We start from the raw sequence: 12,032 nt of genomic DNA on the forward strand, positions 1-12,032 counted from the left end.
CCAACATGAAGGATATATGTGCCCCGCATGCAACCAGGGACAACACGGCATCTAATTTAGCCAAAGTTTGTTGGATGAAGACGGAAAGTTGTTATCACAACACAGAAATATGGTGACAAGCTGTAGGCCATAAATGCGCACTACTAAAGTACAAAAGTTAAGACAAACACTACAAAAGCGACAGTAAACATGTTTTTAAACTTTTTTAGCAGCCTTTAAAATTTCTTTTTGCTTATTATTCCATTTTATGTTGTTTTTCCAAAAAATAATAGTCAAATGTTTAGCCATAATAAAACAACTGACGCAAAACAGCTGTTTTCGAAAATTCGAAATCCCTTCTCCCAAAATTTCCTCTCCCCATTCAATCAGAATAGGAGGATTTTATTCAAGGGAGAAATTAATGCACTGGGAGTTTATTCCCAGGCAGTTTTCAGAATTGGGATGATTGTTTTAAACGTCTTTTTATTGAGAAATACTTTCTTAAAAAAAACACCATTTGCCTTGTTTTCCTTTGAGATGGTAAAAAAAGCCCGGCTGATCGAGTTTTTTTTTCTCCGTTCGTAATTACGTTTGTGAGCCATCACCCAATTAGTATTTAGGGAACCAAATTAATCTTCGATTTAAAAACTTTATATTTGATGTAAAATATTACACACACATACACACAATGGTTTCAATGAAATAAGCCATACTTGCCATCCTCTTATTTATTTTGTTTATTAAGAAAGAAAACACTTTAAATTAATAAACGAAATAAATAAATGGAATTAAAACGACATAAATAGTATATAAATAAATTTCTATTATCCTTGGTAAATTCAAACAAAAAAAAAAAAAACGACGACCTTGCTTACAAATATTTTATTACGAGACATTTAAAAATAAAAATATGCGCATTACCAATGCGCTTCTCTTTGTTAGACCTAAAAGCAATTAAAAATCTTTATCAGACTCTGGGAAATTGAAATTGAAAAAAAAAAAAACGAAAAACAAAAACAACTAAAAAAAATAAATTCACTTAATGTTCTCTCATAGCTAAACCACTTGTTTAAATATTAAAAAAAAAAAAAAATTATAATAAAATAATTTTAATATAAATTTCTTTTGATTTTTGTTTAAGAATATTTGTTTTATTTTTTGTTTTTTGTTTCTTTTAAGTTTGTTGCTTCTGAAGTGGGGAATTTGGGGGGCGGGGGACTTTTTCCAAGGGTTATTATGTTTGGTAGGACTATAGGTAGGACAGGGGGGGGGGGGGGGGGAATAAGGGGGCTTGTTGTTGTTTTCTTTGTTTGTAGTTTTTTTTGTTTTTTTATATGTATATATATTAAATTAATAGTAATTATTATTTAATAATATTTAATAATTAATTCTTTAGTATGAAAAAAGAACATTGTTTTCTTTTTGTTTTGTTGTGTTTCAAATGTGGATTGGTTGTTGTGGTTTTATGTTTATTATTATTATTTGTTTTTGTATTATTGTAATTATAATTATTAATATTATTTTTTAAAAATGTTTTGCTTTTCTTTCGTTTGCTCTTTCTTTTTGTATATAATTTAAATAATATTTCAATATTTTTAAACTTCATCTACGTGTTTGTTGTTGTATTAAGTTCTTGTGGTTGTTGCTGCTGCTGTTGCGGTTCATTGTTTACAATATTATGCTGTTTTTGTTCTTGTGTTTGCGGTTGTTGGTCATTTGTTATTGTATTTACAGATTGTTGTTGTTGTTGCTGTTCATCAGCAGCATTTACTCCCACTGTTGTCGTCATCGTTCCTAAATTTCGCATTGCGGGATTATTTAATACATTTAAAATATGAGTTGGAAAAGGATTGTCCTTTTTCACATTTGTTGTTGCTGTAGTCACCGTGGTAGTGGTATTCGTATCCACTGTGGTTGTCCAAAAACTACTAGTGTCGCCGCTGCCGGACTAAAGAGGAATTAAAAATAAACAAGCAAATTACCGTTATTAATTAGATATCATATGTTTTTTGTTTTGATTCTGTTTTGATAGAGTAAGCTGGCAATAAGTGATGGCTGGTTACAAAAAAAAAAAAACATAACATATCATAAGTACACATGTCATATGGTGTTAAAAACAAATATGCCAAGCGCAACAGTGACAAGCTTTTATTTTTGGGTCAAACAAAATGTTGGTGAAGATAATGTGAAAAGCTGCTTTTTCATTTCAAAAGTGTAAATTGTGTGTAAAAGTGTTATTATTATTACTATTGATTATTCTCTTTCTTTTTTTCTAAAATATTTTTGCATTACGCACAGTGTGTGGCTTATTTTTTTGTGTAAAGAGAAAACAACACATAACTAATACAATTTCAAGCCGTTGCAGTTTACAGAAAACGAATGAATGAACACAAAAATTCAAATAAAAATAGACAAGCCTTGAAAACAGAACCTCTAAGAAACATTTCGCTTAGTTTAAAAACAAGCCATACTGAATGTAAAAAAAAAACAATACTTGTGGATTAAGGCATTTCATTTTGTAAAGATTGGTTTTTTGTACCCACCATCATAGGATGGGGGTATACTAATCTAGTCATTCCGTTTGTAAAACCTCGAAATAGTGATCTAGGACCCCATAAGGCATATATATTCTTCATCGTCTCGACATTCTGAGTTGATCTAGGTCTTTCGAATTGACGATAGCGGTCGAACGCGTAAAGCTAGCCGCTTGAAATTTTGCACAGAGACCTAATATTGATGTAGGTTGTTGTTGTTGTAGCTGTGTGTTATACACTAAGGCGGCAACCCTTGCCGATGAAGAACTCCATCGGGTCAATCCGGTACGTACAACCGGATGCCATGGGATTGATTGCTGTAGGTCGTTGGGGATTGCAAATGGACGATAGCGGTTCAGATTTGGTTATAGCTCCCATGGAAGCTACAATTTTTATCCGATTTGGCTGAAATTTTGCACATAGTGTTTTGTTGTGACTTCCAACAACGGTCAAGAACCTGATATAGCTCCCACATAAACCGTTCTCTCGATTTGACTAATTGGGCCCCTGGAAGCTGTAATTTTTATCCGATTTGGCTGAAATATTGCACATAGTGTTTTGTTATGACAATTAAAAACTGTGCTCAAATCGGTCTTTAACCTGATATAGCTACCATATAAACCGATCTCCCGATTTGATTTCCTAAACCCCTGGAAGCCGCAATTTTTTTCCAAGTTGGCTGAAATTTTGCATATAGTGTTCTGTTATGACTTTCAACAACTGTGCCAAGTACTGTCCAAATCGGTTAAGAACCTGATACAGGTCCCATATAAACCGATCTCCCACTGTGGCTTCTTGAGCTCGTGGAACTCGCAAATTTTTCTCCGATTTGCCTAAAATTTTGCATATAGTGTTCTATTATGACTGCCAACAAATTTGTCAACTACGATCCAAATTGGTCACGAACGTGACATAGCTCCCATAAAAACCAATCTCCCGATTTGATTTCTTGAGCCCGCACAAGCCGCAATTTTTATCCGATTTGGTTGAAAATTTGCATATAGTGTTCTGTTAAGACTTTCAACAACTGTACCAAGTGCGTTCCAAATTGGTCTTTAACCTGATAAAGCTCCGATATAAACCGATCTCCTAATTTGACTTCTTGAACTCCTGGAACCCGAAAATTTTTCTCCGATTTGCCTAAAATTTTGCATATATTGTGCTCTGCTATGGCTTTCAATAACTGCCTCAAGTACGGTCCAAATTGGACTTCAACCTGATATAGCTCCCATATTTTAGCAGAATCCATGGTGGTGGGTTCCCAAGATTCGGCCCTACCGAACTTAACACACTTTTTATACCCTACACCACCACTGTGGTACAGGGTATTATAAATTTGTCCATTTTTTTGCAACGCTAAGAAGGCGAAAAGCTAGACCCATCGATAAAAGTCCGGACCGGCTTAGAATCACTTCCTGATTCTATTTAGCTATGTCCATCTATCCGTCTGTCTGTCTGTCCACGTATTCATGTTTGTAATCAAGGTACAGGTCGCATTTGTTGTCCGATTTTCACAAAATTTTGCATAAGTCCCATTTTTTCTCCAAGGATAAACGCTATTGATTTTGAAAAAAAAAATATCGGTCCAGATTTAAATATAGCTCCCATATATATATTTCATCCGATGTGCCCTTTTAAAGCTGTAGCAGCCACAATTTTGGTCTGATCTTTACCAAATTTAGCCTGAGATGTTTCGTGTGACGTCTTAATACGTGTAAAAAATTTCATCTAAGTTGATTCAGATTTAGATATAGCTCCCATATATATCTTTCATCTGATATGCCCTTTTAAAGCTGTACCAAATTTAGCATGAGATGTTTCGTTTGATGTCTTAATACATGTGAAAAATGTCATCTTACATTTCCGGCGTTACTACAGAGAGAAGCAGACAACTTGGCGACACCACCACCTGACCGCTATATTCACAGCGTGCATGGGACTTGCCTGCACTTTGAAGGCCTGGCAGGTGACAAGGGTGGTGCTTATACCCAAACCCGGTAAGACAAGTTATGACGCACCAAAGCCTAGAGATTAGAGATGCGCACTTGAGTTATTTTTCACTCATGCTCACGAGAAAAAATATGCCAACAGTTGCTTTACAATTCAAATAAGCCGGTGTGAGTATGAAACTCACCACTCGGTATTTACATGGGCATGGGCATGGACAGACCAAATATAGTGTGGGGACAAGAATATCAATTCTGTGGTGTGCCATTCACTTGCACGCACACACTATACAAACGTTTTTCTCATGCACGTCTAACGAAGAACTCGCGAAAAATCATGACTTACGAGAAAATCACGACTCACAATACTAATCACAACCTCAAGAGTCGTGATTTTGTCGGAAGTCATAACTAGAGACCGGATTTTTATGCAAAATCGAAATTTTCGTATCTATTATTTGGCAAATGTGATGGAATTTTTTTTATTGACTTAAAAACTTCAATTCCCGTTCAATATGTAATATAGCAACGCATTTACCAAATAGATGAAAAATTTTTAGATTTTGCATAAAAATCCGGAGTCTAGTTATAATATCTCTTGAGTATGGTTAGGGATTCTCGATAAACCCAAGCCGCACCCACATCAGACTGGGCTAGGAAACAGAACCTTGATAATGCATCGGAAAATACTTTAATCGTGGGAAAGGTAAATACGGGGGGACATATCTGCAATGGTGTCCTCCGCATCACCTATTTCAGCTTGAAGGAATAATTCTCTGCTGCCAGTTGGGGGATCCGAAACATACGAAGACCTCCACAGACCTCCACAGACCTCTTTCGAAGACCTCCACAGCATAGATATACTAAGAAATCGCTCAAACGAACACAAACATCAAGCGTTAAAGAAAAAACACATTAAAATACTTCGAAGGGCCGAAAAGGTCTTGCATATGGCAGAGCGGGCATGGGAGTCTACATTGAGAACCCAGGGACTGAGATCTGTTTTAGACTGCCTGACCAAAATACGGTCCTGCAGGCAAAGAACCGGACGATCACGGAAAGCGTTAGGTGGTGTGGTGCTTACACGAAGAGTTAACATCTTTACGGACAGTAAAATGGCCATAAGAACAATAACAACCAAGACAGTAATGTCACGAACAGTCTTGCAGTCTAAGAAGGAGATGAATGCCTTCTATGAGAATGGCACAATCCGCATCGTTTGGGTGCCGGGCCATAACGGAGTAAGGGGGAATAAACCCCCAATACCCCCATCCTATGGTGGAGGGTATAAAAATACAATGAACGTCAAACATAAGTCTACAGTCGTGGGGTCGTTTATTTTTGAGCTTAGCTTGAGATTAGTATTGGGATTGTATAAATTTTCATATAAACCGATTTTGGGTCTTAATTTCTAGAGCTTCTAGAGGGCGCAATGCTTATCCGATTTGGCTGAAATTTAGCATGAGGTGTTTTTTATGACTTCCAACAACTGTGCTAAGTATGATCTTAATCTATCTATAACCTGATATAGCTGCCATATAAACCCATCTCCTGAGTAGACTTCTTAAGCTTCTAGAGGGCGCAATTTATTTTATTCGATTTGGCTGAAATTTTACACATATCGTTTTGGAATGACTTCCAACAAATGTGCCAAGTATTATCTTAATCTGTCTATAACCTGATATAGCCCCTATATAAACCGATATCCCGATAAGACTTCTTGAGCTTCTAGAGGGCGCTATTCTTACCGATTCGGCTGAAATTTTGCGTGAGGTGTTCTGTTATGACTTTCAACGACTATGCCAAGAATGATCTAAATCGGCACATAATCTGATATAGCTGCCATATAAACCGATCTCTCATATTGACTTTATGAGCCTCTAGAGGGCGCAATTATTACTCAATTTGCCTGAAATTTTCGAGGTCATATTTTCCTATGACTTGAACGTCATGTCAAGTACGGTCCATATGGGTCAATAACTTGATATAGCTCATATATATTTGAAAAAGTAATTGAAACAACTTGACAAATGCGATACATGGCGGAGGATATGTAAGATTCGACCCGGCCGAACTTAGCACGATTTTTTTAGTGATGATATTGGTTCATTTGTTCCCAGATTCTCAGTCTGACTAACTCTTAGAGTATTGCACTATGAGCTATAATTCCAATATTATTATTAACGAAAACCAATTTATTTAAACTCCCCTTAGAGGAAACATTTACAAAGAAAAAAATAGTCATTCTACAAATTAGTTGAAGATATGCCAAGGTGCTTTTTTATTACTTCGTATGGGTATTATTTCTAAATAAAATGAGAGCAAATCAATTTCCATGGCAAATGATTTCTTACAAAAATCGAATGGACAAAATTTAAATATTTTTGCTTATTATTGTATTCTTTGGCGAGAAAGAAATTAAGTGGTGAAAACAAAGCAACCGAAAACAAAAGTGAATATTATTGAAAATTAATATCACACACACACACACACATGGGTAAACATAAACACTCTACTGCTGCTGCTGTGGTTCTGTAGTTAGCTTTAGAACACAAAAAAAAAAATTACAAAAAAAAAACAAAAAGGGAATGAACTAAAAGAAAAAACTAACTTGGCACAGCAAATCATACTAAACGGCTTGAAGTGTTACCACGTTGTTGTTGTTTTTGTTGTAGTTGTTGCTGTTGGAGTAATTGTTGTTGATGTTGCTGTAATTGTTGTTGATGAAGATGTTGTTGAAGTTGTTGCTGTTTACTGTTGCCCATTGTACGCTATTGTTTTTTTTGCATTTTTTTTTTTTTTCATTTTACATTTTGGTCATTGGGTCAAACAAGATAAAATTATTGATTTTTTTATGTAGTTTTTTTTAATAAAAAAAATAAACATGAGTAAGAGGGTATGAAAAATTATCAACAACACCACATCATGGTTATGTTTAAGGAGTTGTGAAAAGCCGATATATTACCCAAAAACATTTCAGTTTGCCCAAAAAAAAATGTTTACTAGTACCCTAACAATTATCTTCGACGCTAAATGGCATTGCGGCCTGATCGTGTCTCCTTCGTCTTTGTAGGGAAACGAGTGCTGTAACTCCCCCACCAGTAATTGAATCGAAGAATACAGCTTAGATGACTCATCGGTATGGTAGAAGAATGTGACACCTTGTGCTATGTCTTACAATAATCATAGTAAAATGCATTTGAATGTTTAAATAGTATGCAGAGAAGGTTTCCAGATACACCCCAGATACTAGAACTGGCACAATATCGATGGCACTATCGATATTTTATTTTTTTGTCTGAATATCGATTGATATTTTTCCTAATCATACTATCGGCAAAGTTAAATTTTATGCAAAATTGAAAAAAAAGCAATCCGATACCTATAGAGGGCGCAATTTTCATCCGGTTAGGCTACAATTTTGTAAAATATTTTTTTCGACTGACTTCAATTTGTGCATTGATATTCCTTCTTCTATATAAATAGAACTCCTGACTTTTACTTCTAATTTTCGTTTGAAATATAGGTGATGGGAAATTAACGATAGTATCGATACTATCGACATATATAATTAGAAATATCGAAAATATCGAATGTTGCGATTAACGATAGTTTACTATCTCTACCTTGCACATTAACTTTAATTCGTACTAAGAGTAATGTCAAAATAGGAAAGGAGAATATTTTTGATCCTTCCTTTGGAAAATCCAGACTCCAGGAGAGAACGTTCAATATTAGATTGAGACTCGCCGCGCCAAAAAACCTTGTTTATTATATTTACGTTATTTCTCCCAAAGCAGCACCAGATTTGAAGACCGTGATATTCACAAGACCACATTTACGAGGTTCTCATCCGATCAAAACCCGAGAAAATAAATTTATCACGTTGTAATAGATGGAAGGCTGGATGAATTCCAGTGTGAGACTACCAATCAATGATAAGAACAAACATTGATTTGGATCAATACCTTGTTGCGTGGCGAAGCTGGTCATTGAAAAGCCGCAAACACAATAGATGGCAACAGATACTCCACTCGACTGAGCCAAATGCACTCTCTACCACGATGATATAGCGTTGCAATGGCATCGCACTGCATGAAAAATCCGCGTCTTAGCCAAGACACATCCTTCCCCAAAAAGAAGAGAGAAATGGAAAGAAGTAAGTGCGAGAGAATCGATATGTTCAGGAGTCAGAATGACATGCAGATATCTCACCAAAGAATCAAACATCAAACCGATGGCTATGGTACAGACACAGCCTTCTGCAGAGACAAAGAAGGAAATCTGGCAATAGATACTGTAATTGTGCTTAGGCTATGGAAAGAATATTTTCCATCAAACTACTGGTATCCAATAGTGTTGCCGATGAGGATACCGCAAAAATGCAGAACATACCGCCTTTTCAGAATGATATCCACTGAAGAACAATAAGACAGCAGCCGATGGGTATGTGCCAACTACAGAAAAATAAGGCCAACGTAGCGCAGAAGTTAGTATGTGTACCTATGATTCTGAACGCCTGGGTTCGAATTCTGGCGAGACCATAAGAAAACATTTTCTGCGGTGGTTTTCTTGTGCAAATTTGTTTGTTTTTGTACAGGGAAATACTATACTATCTAAAGTACTGTGTGAAAGATTAAAAATCAAAAAGTTTAATGGGAATGGTATAAATGGGTCCTATCCCATCACGGCTTTAGACCTGGTAAATCCATCATAGACCAGATATTCACACTGCGTCAAATCCTGAAGAAGAACCATAAAGAACAGGTGGACACTTATCACCTTTTCGTCGACTACAAGGCTGCCTACATGTTCCTCAGTTAAAATAGGAAAGAACCTCTTCGAACCGTTCAATGCCAAACGAGGAAAACAGCTTATATATCTTTTTAATTTTCTGTTGGAGAAGATTATAGAAATTGCAGATGCGAATAGGTGTGGCATACTACTCACAAGGATCTTCATGCTACTCGCCTATGCTGACGACATCGATACTATAGGTTGGTAACCCACACACATTAACTGTAGACTTTGAAAAGATAGAAAGAGAGTCAATAAAGTGGGTGTGCCATTAAATGGAGATGGTATCAACTCTCACGAAGCCCTGTACAGCGGGAAAATATACAAAATTGGGAATTGTGACTTTAAAAAAGTCAGCAATGTTATCTACCTCGGCACCAACGTCAACGAAGAATCGGCTAACAGATACTACTTTGGATAAAGCAAGCTATTCAGGCACAAAGTCACCTCTCGACGAGCTAGTACTTGAAGTGTTTGAGTATTTGAAGTCTTTGTAAACTTTTTGGATCTGCGTTGATGGAGAATATCGACGTCGTATGAACTAGAAATGTGTACTTGAGCGGTTTTTCACAAACGGTCACGCACGTTAACAAGAAAAAAAATGCTTTTGAGCAACATCACACTTTTTGCTCTACTTCTGCAAGTTCTTTGCTGTGCTATTCTTTGAATAGAAAGCATTGAACGAAATTGTCTATAGCCGGACAATATCCTTCAATGGAATCTAAATGAGAAAAAATACTATTCAGGCATGACGTGTTTATGCCGACATTCACGCACGCTCACGAGTCAAAAATTTTACTTACGCACGTCTCACGGGGGACTCATGAGACACTATAATGATGAACTTTTGTTAAACGATATGTCAGTTCGTAGACTCCGGATTCTTGTCTACAAAAGATTGTTCACACAAAACCAGTAAACCCATTAACCAACTGTTATCAGAAACAGTCACACATAATACTATACGGTCGATGGTTTACGAGATGTTAACCATAGACGATCTAGGCGAAGCCGATGAGATGAATAATGCAAAGGTATATTAAAGTCTATCGACAACATGCGATAACAACCCATAACGTGAAAACAGATCCAATAAGAGGTCTGAAACTGATATCCTAATTTATGAGTATATTCGAAGCCATTCAAGATTCACTGAATAAGGTTAAGCCAAACGATCAGCCGACATACAATTTTTTAATTTTTGGCAGTACTTGGCATTGAGGATTTCAACTTGTTCTCTTTTTACATTTATTCTTTGATTACGTTTTCTCCTATTTGATGACACTTTTAATTGGCAGTTTGACATCCTATCCACATTATATTTTCCTAAGTGAACTAACCTTCTATTAGTGAATCCTGGAAGCCATTCAGTCATTTTATACATATCAAAGGCCTGCACAAAACCATTCATTGATGACTGTTTTTGATGAACTCGTGAACGCTGAACCCATATGATGTTGTATTTCAAGACTACTGAAGAGGGAGATACTGAAGATAGAGTAAAACGAAAAAGTTGCTGTTGAGAAGATAATTTCATTCAGTGCTTGAGAGTATTTTTCTCTCGAATTCATCGTCGCTACGGTGTTGAGTAGATAATTTTGAAAAACAATCACCATTCAGTGCTTGAGAGTATTTTTCTCTCGAATTCATTGCCGCTACTGCGGGATATGAGAAATTACTCGCTGTATATGAAAGCGTCTCGCTGTCATTTTTAATAGATGAACTGATCACACAAATTGTTTGTAAACTTCTTGCTTTCTCATATAAAAAAAATTGGCGTGTGGCGTACCCACGCATGCTTTTGCCAAATCAAGCACATTGTCTTCGTACGAATATCGTACAACGAAAGCAGACGACAAGAAAAGTAATACCGAATACCTTCATTGAACAATGTGCATTCACTGACATCTGAATCAATCTTTCTTTTTGCTGAAGGGCTCTTTTCATACCCACCACCATAGGATGGGAGTATACTAACCTAGTCATTCCGTTTGTAAAACCTCGAAATATTGATCTAGAACCCGATAAAAGATATATATATTCTTGATCGTCTCGACATTCTGATTCGAACTAGCCTTGCCCGTCCGGCCGTCTGTCGAAATCACGATAGCGGTCGAACGCGTAGAGCTAGGCGCTTGAAATATTTTGCAAAGACACTTTATATTGATGTAGGTCGTTGGGGATTGCAAATGGGCCATATCGTTTCAGATTTGGATATAGCTCCCATATAAACCGATCTCCCGATTCAATGGAAGCCACAATTTTTGTCCGATTTGGCTAGAATTTTGCATGTGGTATTCTGTTATGACTTCCAATAACTGTGCTAAGTACGGTCTAAATCGATCTATAATCTGAAACAGCTCCCTTATAAACCGATCTCCCGATTTCATTTCTTGTGCGCGTTGGAAGTCTCAATTTTCATCCGATTTAGCTGTAATTTTGTACATGGTGATCAGTTATGACTCCCAACAACTGTGCCAAATACGGTTCAAATTGGTCAAGAACATGATACAGCTCCCATATAATCCGATCTCCCGACTTGAGCCTTTACCAGACTCTCAACAACTGCGCGAAGTACGATCCAAATTGGTCTTAACCAGATATAGCTCCCACATTTAAGCAGAATCCATGGTGGTGGGTTCCCAAGATTCGGCCCGGCTGAACTTAGCACACTTTTACTTGTTTCGCATTCACTCATCTCGTTTTCTTGACGTCTTGTTATCTGTTTAATTCAGTTCTCAATAATCTCATACAATGTTGTATTTTTAAACTAAGA

General features: G+C 36.5%; 1 protein-coding gene across 8 annotated transcripts in view; it reads right to left on the minus strand.

Moving 5' to 3' along the window:
• Nucleotides 1-846: 846 nt before the first annotated feature.
• The window catches only part of LOC106086246 (probable ubiquitin carboxyl-terminal hydrolase FAF), a 59,566-nt gene continuing 48,380 nt past the window's right edge, over nt 847-12,032 (minus strand). For 6 of the 8 annotated variants that reach the window (XM_059363650.1, XM_059363653.1, XM_059363651.1 and 3 more), the window contains one exon: nt 847-1,927. In XM_059363650.1, coding sequence (XP_059219633.1) covers nt 1,586-1,927 — 342 coding nt within the window. In that variant the 3' untranslated portion in view covers nt 847-1,585. Of the gene's footprint in view, nt 1,928-7,070; nt 7,231-12,032 lie in introns of all 8 variants that reach the window. The other 2 variants (XM_059363656.1, XM_059363654.1) reach the window with 2 other exon arrangements.

Source organism: Stomoxys calcitrans, chromosome 2 (assembly GCF_963082655.1).
Source record: "Stomoxys calcitrans chromosome 2, idStoCalc2.1, whole genome shotgun sequence".
NCBI classification, from domain to species: domain Eukaryota; kingdom Metazoa; phylum Arthropoda; class Insecta; order Diptera; family Muscidae; genus Stomoxys; species Stomoxys calcitrans.